At 41.8% G+C, this 16,092-nt stretch overlaps 1 protein-coding gene across 3 annotated transcripts in view; it reads right to left on the bottom strand.

The window, feature by feature from the left end:
- The window catches only part of CLCN5 (chloride voltage-gated channel 5), a 159,773-nt gene extending 144,047 nt beyond the window's left edge, over positions 1-15,726 (bottom strand). For 2 of the 3 annotated variants that reach the window (XR_013825586.1, XM_079909644.1), the window contains exons 1-2: positions 15,455-15,726; positions 13,209-13,365 (exon numbers count right to left, since the gene is read on the bottom strand). Coding sequence is in view for 2 of the 3 variants with exons in the window: in XM_079909644.1 (XP_079765770.1) it covers positions 13,209-13,224 (16 nt within the window). In the remaining variant the exon portion in view is untranslated. Of the gene's footprint in view, positions 1-13,208; positions 13,366-14,724; positions 14,842-15,454 lie in introns of all 3 variants that reach the window. The other variant, XM_079909645.1, reaches the window with a different exon arrangement.
- Between the last annotated feature and the right edge of the window lie 366 nt (positions 15,727-16,092).

Here is a 16,092-nt window from a genome sequence, read left to right as displayed (position 1 = left end):
GAGAAACTGTAGCCTAGCATTCACTTACAATATTTAAACAAGTTGAACAAGAACAAGAACTATTTATCCAGACACTGAGACACGTAATTGTTTAATTGTGTCCTAAAATACAATAACTATGCAACTTAGGTATTAAAATACCCACAGATCAAAACTAATGACATAATTAAAATTGCTTCATCAAAAAAAAAAAAAAAAAAAAAACCTGAGCTTCCCTGGTGGTGCAGTGGTTGAGAGTCCGCCTGCCAATGCAGGGGACACGGGTTCGTGCCCTGGTCCGGGAAGATCCCACATGCCGCGGAGTGGTTGGGCCCGTGAGTCATGGCCACTGAGCCTGCGCTCCGCAACAGGAGAGGCCACAACAGTGAGAGGCCCACGTCCCGCAAAAAAAAAAAACAAAAAACAAAAAAAAACCCTAACAAAATCCTGATTTTTACCTAATTTTATCTCACTTTCTTAGCATTAAGCTTTAAACAGAGCCACACCCACCCCACACCACCCCCCAAGCCTCCTGGTCATGATGATTCCCTGGTAGCTTTCTGAGGCCTTAGATTTGCCCAAACTCTGCCTCTGGTGCTTCAGACCTGACCTCTCACCTCAACCACTATTACACCTTTTATTTCTTAGTATAATAGTGTCAAGAAAAGAATTGTGTGGAATACAGGTTTTATTTAAAGTTTATTATTTAAAGGCATTATAGCTTGTTGTAAGCAAGTCAAGCAGTACAGAAAAGTGTCAAGTGAACATGAAAAAACCCTAGCCATCCCTAATCCACAAGTAACAACTGATAATTGTTTCATGTGCATCATTCCAGAAAATGTCTATGCATATGTAAGTATATATATTTACAAAGTTAGATCTATCTATCCTATAACTCTCCCCTTCTTTATGCTGTACAGATGGGATCATACAATACCATTCTGCACCTTTCTTTTCCCACTTAAAATGTATCTCGGACATCAATCTCTGTCATTATATAGAGAGCTATCTCACTCTTCTTAATGAAATACATTCCATAGTGCGTATACACCGTTATTAATATAACCAGTCTCTCATGATGGACATCATGATTATCGACAGTGAAAAAATGGCAACAACGAGGCAACTAACATCTTTGTAACATATACTTTTGTGCAGTTCCTTTTTAGACTACATTCACCGGGACAAAAGGTGAATTTTACATTTTGATAAGGACTTCCAAGCTGCCCTCCAAATGGGCTCTAACAATTTATACTCCCACCAACACTGCACAGAGGGTGGGCTTTTTAAAATCAATCACCTGGTCTGAAGTTCCTGCAGCTCAAATAGGGAACTAAATATTTAACACGAAAATAGAAGCACAATGGGCTTCCCTGGTGGCGCAGTGGTTGAGAGTCTGCCTGCCGATGCAGGGGACACGGGTTCGTGCCCCAGTCCGGGAGGGTCCCACATGCCGCGAAGCAGCTGGGCCCGTGGGCCATGGCTGCTGGGCCTGTGCATCCGGAGCCTGTGCTCCATAACGGGAGAGGCCACAACAGTGAGAGGCCCGCGTACCGCAAAAAAAAAAAAAAAAAAATAGCAGCACACTGATGATTTTGTTACATCTTTTACTTTATTTAACACAGTCTAGAAAACCAGGTGCCATGGCTGGTGGCAGCCACACCTTGCTGTGATTAGCCTGATTAGCCTTGCCCCATCCAAATGCAAATTCAGAGGTACTGTTCCTCACAATTCATCCAGCTCTTCAATAACGAATTCTTTAGGCTCTTTAGGCTCGGAGATTTTATTGAGTGAATTCAGCACAGAAGAGAAACCTATACTTCTCCTGGCAACACAATTATCTCTAACACCAGAGAGATTTTGCTAGTTTAACAATTTGGGGTTTTTTTCCCCCAGTGGTAGTGAACATCTGTAAGCATCACTGCACAGAATCTAGTGAATCGCATCTAGAATAACACTTGTTTAACATTTTACATTTTGCAAAGCACTTTAGCATATCTTACCTTCTTTAATCTTCATGGCAATCGTGGCAGGAAGGCCAGGCAAGTATTACTCATTAAACAAAGACTCAATGAACCCATAGTATGTGGCAGGCACTCTCTACTAGACAGCTGGTATGCAAAGGTGAACGAGACACTACCCTCTCCTTCACTGATATCCTGCCCTGTCCAATCTATCTGCAAAGCCTCCACACTGCACTTAGGATACTTCGTTACATGGCCTACAAAACCCTGTGTACCAGCCCCTGCCCACCCTTCCAATTTCTTTCTTTCTTTCTTTTTCCCTTTGGCTGTGCCACGCGGCTTGCAAGATCTTAGTTCCCTGACCAGGGATCAAACCTGTGCTCCCTGCAGTGGAATCATGGAGTCTTAACCACTGGACCACCAAGGAAGTCCCCACTCTTCCAATTTCATCCCGTGCCCCTTTATACCTCCTTCACTATGGTACAGCCCCACTGGGCCATGCTAGGGAAGAATTCAGGTTCTTTCCACCTCAGGGATTTCCACTTTGTTTCCTCTGCCTGGGATGCTCTTCCCCCAACTCTTCACCTGGATGACTGCTGCTTATCTTTCAGTCTCAGCCGAACTTGTCACTTCCTCCCAGACCCTCCCTCCCAATAAATTATGTCTCATTTATTATTCTTTTTCAGAGGACATTATAGCACTCATGACACTTCACAATGAAATATTTCTGTATTTATTTGTTTGCATTCCAACTCCCCCATATGACTGTAAGACTTAGGAGAACAAGAATCATGACTTTTGTGGCCACTACTATACCCCCAGCACCCACCTAACGCAGTGCCTGGCACATGGCAGACACAAAAACAAAAGTACTAAACAAAAATAGTCAATGTCTTCAAGGGATATACAATATAGTGTGGAAACACACAAAGAGAGGAAAGGCGAATTTTACCAGAGGATGTGCAAGGTTTCAGGAAAGGCTATAGAGAAGAGATGACCTCTGAGCTGATAGCTGAAAGATAAGTAGACATTTGCCAGGAATGTGACCTACTGAAATGCTCTAGGCCACCAAAGGTGGACTGCACGTGGGGAAGAGCAAGAACCATGTGATGCCACACAGAATTTTGGCTTTGATATCTGGGTAGATGGTAGTTCAATTAATACAGCGAATGTAAGAAGAGGGGTTCTACTATTATTATTTATTACCAGGGTCCAGAACCCAAGGAAAACAAGCCCTTGGCAGAGTTGGGCATTTGGACGGTGGCCATTCCCCTGCCAACCTGCTTCTCATCACTCTCAAACTAAACAGGAATGATCATGATTTCAACCTGGGAATATTCAGTGCTTAGTCATAGGTGGCCACACAGCAGGCCAGGCCAAGGAAGGGCAGTGGAAGGACCATAAGACCCAGTACAGACAGGGCCAGGGGGCTCCTCTATATCTGAACACTTTTTATGGCCAGGAGATGTCAGTGATGTAATTTAGTGTGCTTATCTTTTTGTGTGGGGGCCAGAAGAAGAAAAGAAGAGGTGGGGAAAAAAGGAAAAAAAAATTTTCAGTGCCCAGAATATCTCACACACCTGATAACATCTATTTCATTGCCACTAGATCGTCCCTGTCCTGGATTTATTTCTATGTTGCAATTTCTGTGATGCTCTTCATGGAAGTAGTCAGGGCAGAAATCCTAAATAAATACAATAAAATGCTACCTCACCCCTGAATGGTATTGGGTTGAAAAGCATGAAAATATGTCATTACTACGGGGGTTACTTCATCCTATTAACTCCTCAACAGCTTCTCTGGTCTGACCACAGGGCTATAAATACCTGCGTGTTAACAGAAGGTAGGAAGAAGAAGAATCTGGCATTTGTTGCCACCCATAGTGCCCCCCTCCCCCTGCCCCACCACACACAGAACAGCGTTACATGAAACAGGAAGCTCTGAATCATAATCCCGGTTAAAACCTAAGGAACCTATAGTTTATTTCAAAAATGCTAACAGAGGCACAGGAAAAAGAAAAACACATCCTGGAAACCTCAATGACAAAACAATGCTTTGGGGGGAAAAACCCTAAACTTTCCAAAGCAGCAATAAAGTAGGAAAAGCAATAGTAGGGAAAGACTAACAATTATAGAAAATTATAAAATAGTCAAGCCTGGGGGAATGGGGGGCAGTGTAATGCAGTAGAGCTAACAGACTGGCATTCCCACGAGACAGCTGTATGACCCAGAATGAGTCTCCCTGGGCCTCAGTTTCTTCCTTTGCAAGATGAGACACTGGAAACAGATCACCTCAAAAGATCCTTTCCAGTTGAAAGATGAAAACTCTAATTCAAAAAGATACATGCACCCCAACGCTCACAGCAGCACTGTTTACAATAGCCAAGACACACAAGTAACCTAAGTGTGCATCAACAGATGCATGGATAAAGAAATACACACACACACACACACACAAACACACACACAAATATTACTCAGCCATAAAAAAGAATGAAATAAAGCCATTTGCAGCAACATGGATGGACCTAGAGATTATCATACTAAGTGAAGTAAGTCAAAGACAAATATTATATGATATCACTTATTCGTGGAATCTAAAAAATAATACAAATCAACTTATTTACAAAACAGACTCACAGACACAGAAAACAAACTTACAGTTACCAAAGAGGGGGGGATAAATTAGGAGTATGGGATTAATAGATATATGCTACTATATATAAAATAGATAAACAATAAGGATTTACCGTATGGTGCAAGGAACTATATTCAATATCTTATAATAACCTATAATGGAAAAGAATCTGACGCTGTATACCTGAAACTAACACAATAATGTAAATCCACTATAGTTAAATAGAAAATAAAATAAAATAAAATAAAATGTGGGGGGGCTTCCCTGGTGGCGCAGTGGTTAAGAATCCGCCTGCCAATGCAGGGGACACAGGTTCGAGCCCTGGCCCGGAAAGATCCCACATGCCGCGGAGCAACTAAGCCTGTGCACCGCAACTACTGAGCCTGCACTCTAGAGCCCACATGCCACAGCTACTGAGCCCACGTGCCACAACTACTGAAGCCTGCGCACCTAGAGCCCGTGCTCTGCAATAAGAGAAGCCACTGCAATGGAAGCCTGTGCACCGCAACGAAGAGTAGCCCCCCGCTCGCCGCAACCAGAGAAAGCCTGCATGCGGCAACGAAGACCCAACACAGCCAAAAATAAAAATAAATTAATTAATTTAATAAAATAAAATAAAATGTGGGGGAACTTTTCATTATAAATGAATTCTAGCTTTAAAAAAGAGGGATGATAAAATTAGAAAAATTATCATTTTTCAACAATTCAGGTAAAGATTGCCAATTAATGCTAAAATTACTGGATGAATGATTTGGGAAACAGGATATTCACAAGGTCTTAAAGTACCATACCATAGGTTTTTTAATTAATTATCTATGAAAAACAGAACCTCAGCAATGAAGAGATATGGCAGACACCTCCTTAATAAGCGATTACCTTAGCATCACCAATAATGGGATAAACTGACATTACATGTCTTCAACCAAAATGTAATGCAGTGGGACATACACAACATCATCTATGTAATTTTCTTGCCAAAAGCACAGAACTGGAATCTAATCTCAAGAAAACAATCACACAAAGCCAGACTGAGGAATGTTTTACATGACAACTGTCCTGGACTCTTCAAAACTGTCAATGTATTGAAACAAACAAAGGAAAAGGAACAGGGGATTAAAGGGAGAGATAATCAAATACCTCCTCCTTGATTGGATACTAAATGCCCCCTCAAGAAATGCTATAAAAGATATTTTAGGATAATTGAGAAAAATGTAATTATAGGCTATAAACTAGATAAAATTATTGTATAGATGATAATTCCCCGTGTGTGAACACTATTATTGTTATGTAGGAGAAAGTCCTTGTTCCCCTGTTCTTTTTTTAATTAAAATTTTATATTGAGGTAAAAACTTTATTTGTAGATTCACATGCAATTGTAAATAGTACAGAGTAAGGCCATATACCCCCTGAAGTATGATTATTATTAACCCCATTCTACAGATGAAGAGGGTGAGGCCCACAGATGAAATAACTTGCCCATAGCTATCAGTGACACAGCCAGGATACAAACCCAGGGAGTCTGTCTCCAGAGACTACACTTGACCCCAGAGGAGACAATTGAGGCTTTTGGAGCTTAGGGAACTCTGGCTACCAACTGGCAGAGCTGGGTTCAGATCCAGGTGTATCGGATTCCAAGGCCCATGTTCCTTCCACAGTGTACGCTTGGGAAGGAATGACTGGCTCTTACAGAAAAAATTTCTGAAAGACTGGTTTTAGTTACCCCCTATTCAACGTTTTTCATCATAATCCTTCTCCCCCGCCCCCATTCTGCCCCGCTGAGGAGTTGTGGAAGGGCAATAATGCAGAGAGACAAAGAAGTCATTTCTTGTACCTGTCGGAGATGAGACACACAGATACTAACGTTTTGATCAACAGAACAGAACCAGATGGCTTTTCCTAGGTGATGGTGGTCCAACTATCAAGCCACACAGCCATCTAGATTTCACACTGAAGTTCTGTTATCAACTCACTGACTGCTTTGTGATGCTCCCCTTGGCCCCCAAGTGTTAGCTAAATCACCAGAGTGTTTACAAATACACTGTGATGTGCTTAAAAAAAAAACTGCAAAGTTGAAACTTACTTCCTTTGGATCTGAAGCCAACAGAACAGTTTCTCATTGCAACTGTTTTATTTTCACCCTTACCTGACATACTTTGCCACGCCACCTTATTATGTAACTTCCACACTAAATTAAGTGTAATTTCTCCATTTTTGTACACTTTCCCTGTCCCCAATCTCACTCTCAAAAGAGTTTTTGGAGTCAGTAGGAGAGACAGCTAAAAGTTACAAGAGTACTTGAGGAAGTATTAGTAGCAAAAAACTGCTCTAACCAAACCCTCAGGAGTTTGGTTGTTTTTTTTCCTTTAATTTGGAGGCAGGGGGGCACAGAGAGGCTGAAACAGTTGTACAGAAGCCCACACAATTCACTCTTTGTTGGAGGCACTGCTATTTTATACCTCACTTCCAAATTATTAAAAGTAATACATTTATTACATAAAATTTGGAAAGTAAAAATAAAAGGGAAAAAATATAAATGCATCCTACTACCTAGGGATAGCCATGTCAACAACTTTGGATAATTCCCATCTATTCTGTATTTATTGTCACATTCATAGGTATTTTCTTTTTTGAAATATATTAGATTTGGTTTTTACTGCAGAGCACACATAGCAGGGCAAAGTGCTACACACACAACTACAAATCATTTTGGGGAAAAAAAGCTGTAAAAAAATAAAACTGCAACTGCTTTAGTTATGCAGTCCCAACTTGAGGGATCCACACTGGCAAAGGTGGATATATATATTCACAGGTATATACATAACATGTAAAGACAGAGATATACACAAAGCCCCACTTAAATTGAAGACAGAAAAGGAATAATCCCAATACTCTTCCATTATGTCATGAAGATTTTCCTCAGCATTGGTCTGGATTTTTAATCTGTGGACCTGCCATAATTTACTAACATTCCCCTACTATGGAAATTGTCTTCAGTTTTTCACCACTTATAAATACCTTAGTATATAAAGCTGTGTACATATATCTGATATTTCCTTCAGAAATTATACCTTTAAAAATTAACAAGAAACCCATGTTATGTACAGAAAAAATGGAAGATACAAATAAGTAAAAATAAAGTCAACCGTAATTTCTTTTTAAAATACTCGTGTGTCTATCCTCTTAGACTTTTCTTTGTACAAAACATACATGGACACACCACATATATTAATATGGGACCATACTATTAATAAGAAAAAGTAACAGTTACTAATAATAGTTATCATGTATTAAGTACTTACCACATGCCAGGCACCGTGATTTTCTGATTTAATCCTTTCAACCATCCTATATATTAGCTCAGCAGTTCCCTAACTTGTCTGCACACTGGAGTCACCAGGGGCTTCAAAATTCCCGGAGTGCTGCATCTCATTCCCAGAGATTCAGATTTAATCGGCCTGTGTGAGGCCTGGGCTTGGGTGGGCTTAAAAGATCCCCAGGTGATCCTAATGGACGTACAAGTTAAGAACTGTTAGGTTCGCTGCTATTTTATCCCTCTTTTAACAGATGTGGAAGTTTGAGGAACACTAAGGTAAGTAACTTCACAAAACCACGAAGCTCATAAAGCTGGGATTTCCATCCAGCTCTTAAGCCCAGAGGCCACACTGTTAACTACTGATAATTTGGGATGTGCTTCCCAACCCCACCATTTAACACCATATCATGAACCTATTTCTACGTTAATAAGTATAATAACTCCACAGTATCATTTTTAGTAACTATAGTATTGCATTGTATCAATGCATCAGAATGCAAGTGTTATCAATTTTCCCTAGTATAGAAAATGCTGCAATCGATATCCTTATTGATACATCTTTGTGCACATCCTTCATTATTTCCTTAGGATGAGTTCCAAGAAAAGGAATTGCAGGGTGAAAAGGTAAACACGGTTTTTAAAGCTTTTGATGAATATTGCCAAATTGACATCCCCACCAGAAGTGTATGCAAATGCCTGCTCCCTCGGGTCCTTGCCAAAGCTGCGTTTTGTCATTCCTTTTCAATCACTGCAAATTATATTGGAGAAAATAGTATGCTATTTTAATTCCCCCTTTCTTTGACTACTACTGAGATAGAACATTTTTTCATGTTTATTGGCCATTTGGATTTCTGAGTATGTATTTTCCTACTCCCATGCTTTGCACATTTTTTCTAGTAAAATACTTGTATTTTTCTCACTGAGCTGTTAAGTCTTTACATATTAAGGATAATGAGTCTTTTTGCAACTGTTTCCAGTTTTCTCATTAATTTTATGGTTTTGTGCAGAAATTTTAAATTTTCACACAGTTAAAACTGTATTATTCTACCTTTCATATTATGCATACAAAGATCTTCCCTATCCCACGATTATATGAGTATTCTGTATTTTTTCAGTTTCTTTATAATTTTTTTTTTAACTTTTAATTCTTTAATGCAGCAGTTCCCAAACAGGATTACACATCAGAATTGCTTACAGCACTTCTTTAAATGCTCAGGTCTTAAGACTGAATCACAACTGGGGGGGATGAGAACTGAGCAGGAATTTTTTTTTAACATCTTTATTGGAGTATAATTGCTTTACAATGGTGTGTTAGTTTCTTCTTTATAACAAAGTGAATCCGCTATACGTATACATATATCCCCATATCTCCTCCCGCTGCGTCTCCCTCCCACCCTCCCTATCCCACCCCTCTAGGTGGACACAAAGCACCGAGCTGATCTCCCTGTGCTACGTGGCTGCTTCCCACTAGCTATCTATTTTACATTTGGTAGTATTTATAACTTCATGCCACTCTCTCACTTCGTCCCAGCTTACCCTTCCCCCTCCCTGTGTCCTCAAGTCCATTCTCTACGTCTGTGTCTTTATTCCTGTCCTGCCCCTAGGTTCTTCAGAACCATATATATATATTTTTTTATTTATTTAGATTCCATATATATGTGTCAGCATACGGTATTTGTTTTTCTCTTTATGACTTACTTCACTCTGTATGACAGACTCTAGGTCCATCCATCTCACTACAAATAACTCAATTTCGTTTCTTTTTATGGCTGAGTAATATTCCACTGTATATATGTGCCACACCTTCTTTATCCATTCATCTGTCGATGGACACTTAGGTTGCTTCCATGTCCTGGCTATTGTAAATAGAGCTGAGCAGGAATATTTTTAAAAGGCAATTCCGATGCACCAGCCTCCTTTATTAAGAAACCCTATTTTAATCCTTCTAAATTTACGTTGGTGTCATTTTTCCAAGTTACTTCAGCACATTTGTTAAATAAAGCATTTCATAAGCTTGAAATTCTACTTTTATCCTCGTTGGTAAGTTCCGTGAGAGCAGAGCCCATACCTGTTTTTACTGACCACTGCATCTCTAGAGCTCAGCACAGTGCCTGGTGCACAACTGGTGCTTGATGTTAATTGAATAAATAAATGAGATCTGACAACACAAGTCTCCACTCTCATCCCGCCCTAAACTGGCTAGTATTCTCTTCAATATTTCCTTGACCATTAGACCAATGAAACCGATGTTATTAATGATGACCCTGAGTTATCAAAGATATTAAATTATGCCCAGTACACTCTGTTTAAAATGGCCAGGAAATGTCTTAGAGGACTCCATCAAACGAAGTCAAAAATAATAATGTTGGCCATGTTAAAGAGGCATGGGAATTCGGATCCAATTCTCCATGAAGGAACTAGACAGGACTGACCCAAGAGACTAACGACACTTGGCTTCCTCTAGCTTTTAGAGTTCCTCTACTAGATCCAGAGATTGACTCAGAGCTCCCTTGAGCTGGGGACAGACCCACACATTCCCTCTTCCACGAGTCCATGGAAAGAATATTGGAATAGGGAATCAGGAGGCCTGGGTTTTAGTCCTATCACTACTATTAACCTGTTTGACTGTGGGTATGTCACTTAACCTCTAGGGGTTGGGCTAGATGTTTTCTAAGGATCTCTTCATATCTAAACCTCTACATAAAGACCCAAACAGATGACTACAGGGCAGGCCTTCCAAGGACAACCTGAAATTCCCTCCACAGAACAGGGTGCCAGGCCCACTCCAGGCTATAGCAAATAATAATGACAGCAGTAGAAGTAGTAGTAGTAACAATAACAGCTATTGCTAAATTTTACTAAGCACTTATATGATAGACAATATTCTAAATGTCTTACTACTAATAATAATGGCACACATTTATATGACACTTACTATGTTCCAAGTGTTTTGTTTAATATTAACTAATCATCACAACAGCCTTATAAGGTGAGTTCTATTGTTATCCCCATTTTACAAAAGAGAAAACTGAGACAGAAAGATTAAGGGACTTGCCCAAGGTCTCACAGCTACCAAGTGACAGAACCAACGGAGTTGAACCTAGACCCATACTTTTAACTACTCTACCATACTGCCACCCAAACTATCATTGTACTATGCTTGTCACTTCAGAGGTTGCAGAAAACAAGGAATGATTGCAGTTATTTCTGTGGAATACTCCCCTCTTCACTAATGCTAGGAAAATTGTTTTCCTCCAATGTAATCTTAAGCAGATCGGATTTCAGGGCCTGAGATAGCAAAATATATTACTTATTAAGAAATTATGACATTTTTATTAAGAATTGTTATCCATTAAAATGTTTTTATTATAAATCATTAACTACTGATGACATTTCCATCAAAAAGAGAGAAAACACACAAGCTCTTTATGCATCATTAGGAAACTTTAGCTCCCCACTTACACAAACTCTAATTCTATACTTTCAGGACTGTCTTTTAAACATTGACCCGACAGCTCACAGGTGTCTCAAACAAAACAGGCCAAACCAAATGCTGCACAGTAACTTCCCACAGTCCCCATGCCCCTCTCATTACCTCCCATGTTCCCCATCTCAGTGAACGGCACCACCGGCCCCAGGCACCCAAACTGGCTGTCAACCCAGGCTCGGTGTCTCCCTGCATCTAGTCACAGGACATTTCTAGAATTCATCCCATTCTCTCTATCCTTGCTGCCCTTGCTTCTTCTCAGACCCTCACCATCTCTTCCCTAAACCACTATAACAGAAACCTCCCAACTGCCTCTTGGCTTTCATTCTCTCCGGCTCCAACCCCACCTCAACATTGCTGCCAAAGTAATCTTTCTAAAACAAAATCTGATTATGTTACTTCCCTGTTTAGAATCTTTGTCTTCGGGATAAAGTGTAAAATCCTTCCTAGGACATACAAGGTTCTTTGTTATCCAGCCTCCTACTACCTTCCCTGCTTCATCTGAGGTCGTGGCCCACACATCTCACACGAGTCCAACAGAGCAACTTGGAAGTTCCCAAACAGTGCTTCTCTGTCTGCCCAGAATGCAATTCTCTCAGTTGCCCATCTGGCAAACTGCCACTCATTTTTTTTTAGCCCAGCTCAAAACTCACAGTTCATCATGCTTTTCTCTGGACGTCCATCACATTTTGCATCTCTCCCTATTATAACACTTATTCAACCTGACACAATTATTTGTTTGTATGTTTGTCTCCCCCATAAGACAAGGAACCCTCTAGGGTTCTGCATCTTACTCATCTCTGTATTCTACTTGTTGAATGAAAGAATGTCTCAGGATTTAAACAAGAATATTCAAACTCCTCCTGATAAATGCCCATTGTGTGAGTCAAAGCAGGGATGCAGGCCGAATCTCACATCAAAAAGTATCTTTAAATTGACAACCCTCACACATCAAAAATTCTTCTTACGGCTGTAACCAACTGGAGACGGTTTTAAAAGATACATTAGACCACCAACAAACCTACCTATTGAATATTTATGGACATTCAAGCTCCTTTCATTCTACTGCATATAAGTGGCCCTTAACCTTCTGTGGGTCACAGACCAATTTGGGTAGTGTTTGTCTACCATTTCTTAAACCCACATTCCCTTCTGATAAACATAAAAATCCCACACACCCCTGGAGATTCTGATACTCTCCCAAAGGGCACCATCCCCAACCCCACCAAAATAAAAAGTAACTTTATATGTGGTAAGAATTCACAGGTTCACAAGAGATATAGTCTATCAGGCAAGACATCACTGAGCTTTGCTCTCAAGTCGTTCCATAATATTAAAATAGGCATTTCCCTTCTATCACCAAATATAATCATTATAACGCTAAATATGCTTTCAAGTCTTTACTGCGAAGAGGAAGTCAAGGAGGTGCTGACATCTGTCTCCCCGACCTTTGAAAACCTTATGATAGAAATTTGCCGGAACCAAATAAAAAACAGAAATATGAAAAGATATCCTCCATCTCTTCACCTACAACCCCCACGAGCACACGTTAAAATGAAGGGAGTTCTTTGAAAATGCTCCTGGCACTACATTTTCCCGCTACTCCTACCCCCCCAAACACACACCCCCCTCCACCCCTACTTTAAAATAATCTGAACTTCCAGCTAGCAGCAACTCCTTTTAAACCAATATGCTTTGTCCTGGTGAAGACAAAGGGTTAAATTAAAGAAACCGCTGCCTGGCTGCCTGCCACTGGCTTGGAGGGTTGGGCTGGGATAGAGAATAGAGGAGGAAAAACCAGTTGAAGGCATAAGTGCTAACTTCTTACCCTGCCACATGGCCATCTTGATCCTATTCTCTCCCACGCTGGGGTCACAGGCTCAGAGTTTCCCGGACCCCCCAGTTTTGTGGGGAGACTCGACTGGGATGTAGATGGAACAGCAGCTGTGTCGTCTCGTTTTCTGCAAGATGCTCAAGCCCAGAACCTGAAAATATCAACAGGAAAACAAATACCTAAATGAAAAACATTCAAATCCTTGAAAATCATCTCCTGTCCCTCTCTGGACCTCTCTTTCAAAGATAAGCAGACATGGATAGTGTTAAGTTTCCACCTAAGCAACAAGATCTCACCAAAAAAAAAAATGGGGAGATCTGGAGTCAGTTAATATCGCCCTTGAGTGCTGTCCAATTCTGCATGAATCACTGGATCTTCACTAAGTGGGTTTCAGAATCTCAAAGGATGGGTGGTTGGATGAGATAACCATTAAGTGTCTCTCCTATCTCAAAGTTCCACACTTTGGGGGAATGAAGAACAGCATAATATCCGATGCCCTCCCCAACCTCCCCAAAACACCCAACTCTGCAACAAAAAATTTGTAGAAAGGAGAGGAAATTTTGTGACTAAAAGGTTTAAAACAGATCTCGTATAGGAAAAGAAAAGAAGGCATAATAAAAACTGAAGAGCGATGCCCTCAAGGTCGTGGTGCTTCCTCTCCGCTTCATTATATTTTCCCACATTTTGCCAATGTCCTGTAGAGAGCATAGACTGCTTTTAAAATCAGGAAAGAAAAGAACCAAAGGAAAAGAAAAATGTAAAAAAAAAGAATACTAATTTAAGTAAAACCAAATTAATTCAGATAATTCCTATTTTTAAAATGTCAAATTCAGTCTTAGGACAGTACTACTTGGAAGGATATGAAAGGCGCTAGGAATGGGAGAAAAAAATGAAAGGCCTGACTACTTCGTTTGATTCAGAAGGTGAATATATTAAATGCTTTTCTTGTCCATTTAAACAAGTTCTTCATTAAGTCTTCCTTTTGTAGCATACAAGCCAATCTGCTTTTTCTAAGAAAAAGTCCTCACCTTTTTGACCTGGGGAACTTCAAAGCAGATTGCTATTTCCATAGCTTTCATACAAGCAACACCTCCACCCCTTAAGTGAAAACGCTAACGTATACATACTGAAGACTAATACGAACTTGAGAGCCATCATTTTGGCCTTTTTTAAATACCTTTTTTTAAAGGACTAAAGTGTGAATGTGTACACTAATCCCAAAAAGCCGATAGAGAAAAGACAACGCTTTGGATAAGGAAAGGCTTGTGAAGTCCAAGAAAACTAGGAACTCACAAAGTCCCAGGATGAATTCACCAGGAAAAAGCGCTCTGATGACTTATCTGGCACCCAGGACAGTTTGTTTTGGTTTGCCTTTTTTTCCCTCTTATTTAGCGCGCAGTTAAATAGTACTGCTCCGCGCCTCGTGGGACCAGGAGAATTTAACATCTCCGTAGTCAAACCCGGGTAGTTGCTAATAAATGTATGAAGCGTTCATAAAGCAGATTCTTACTGGCTTTTTGTACTCCACACTTCTGGATTTCCCTCACTTATTCGGGGTAGCTTACACTGACGTTATCACACGGGCACACGTACAACTTCACTTGGCACTCCTGGAAACTGATTTGCTCTGAAATATTAATAAAGTACACGCGCATCAATGTGAAGGTAAAGTTTTGCCCTTGGGGTGGGTGAAGGCGCTCAAGCGCAAGCCTGTAAAGTCTAGAGAGAACCAGCTCCCCGCGTTAAGTGGGAAAAGGAAAACGGAGCAACTACTTTTCCGAGAGTGTGGACTCGGCTTCGCTACGACCCACACGAACCTGCCAGTCCAGAGCAGGATGGATAAGAACGGGGCCTCGACAGGGCTTTACCAGCCAAAGCCACCCTGCCCCAGTCCTGGAAAGGGGACGCCTGCAGCTAACCTCCCCCATTCAAAAGCGGGGCGGGCTTGGCGCGGCTCCGCTAGGAAACTTCGCTGGGACAGCGCAGGGACCCTGGCTCGGAGAATAGGGCTGGGCTCCCTGGAAGATGCCGCCCTGCACTGGCTAGAACTGGCCGGTGTAACTCCTCCGAGTGCCAAGCAGCAGCGGCCGGGCACGGGGAACCCCCATCTCCCGGGTACGGAGCCAGCGGGGGAGCGCTTCCCCTGTGTCGCTGAGCCCAAGGGAGTGCTCCGGAGGTGGGCCGGGGGCCAGCGGCCCGCCAAGGACCTGCTGGGGTAGGAACAGCCCATTCGTCTTTACCTGTCGCCGAGGTCCGGAGCGGCAGAGCCCGTGCCCGCCGCCGGCGGGCCGAGCGCTCAGTCGGCTCTGGCGTCCGGGACACTAAGTTGAGCTAGCGCCCCACGTAGCCTGCAGAGCTTCATTCACAGCCCAGCCGGGAGGAGGGGGAACGGAGCGGGCGCGCGGCTCATGTGACAGACGCCTCGCAAGGATCTGCCAAGCACGGCCGCTGCCTGCGCGTGCGCGCCCCGTCCAGCCCTCTCCCCACACCTCTGCCGAAGCGCGGAGGAGGTGATGCCTGCCCAGGAGGCAGCAGGGCGGGGAGATCCGCGGAGAAGGCGGTGCTCAGAGGAGTTTCCGCGCGCGCAGCCGCAATAGGTCGGCCCTGCTCGCTGCCATATTTAATGAGGACTGGGCGGGTCCTAACCCAGTGCTGGGCGTGTCAATTGCTTTTGAAAAAGAAATGCTCCTTTATGTTTCACTCTTTCGAGCCTACGGTATGTTTTTTTGGTTTTGTTCTTAAAACGAAACTGTTTATCCTGAGCTTCTGGCCCACAGAATAGTTAGTGGTAGAAATCTAATACTAATTACATTAGCTCACGTATTTTGAGCCTCTAATTATATGCCGGGCACTGTTCTAAGCCCTTTACTTTTTTCAT

Source organism: Stenella coeruleoalba (assembly GCF_951394435.1).
Source record: "Stenella coeruleoalba genome assembly, chromosome: X".
Lineage (NCBI taxonomy): Eukaryota > Metazoa > Chordata > Mammalia > Artiodactyla > Delphinidae > Stenella > Stenella coeruleoalba.
The sequence above is the reverse complement of the archived record's forward strand: the minus strand, read 5'-3'. Positions and strand labels throughout refer to the sequence as shown.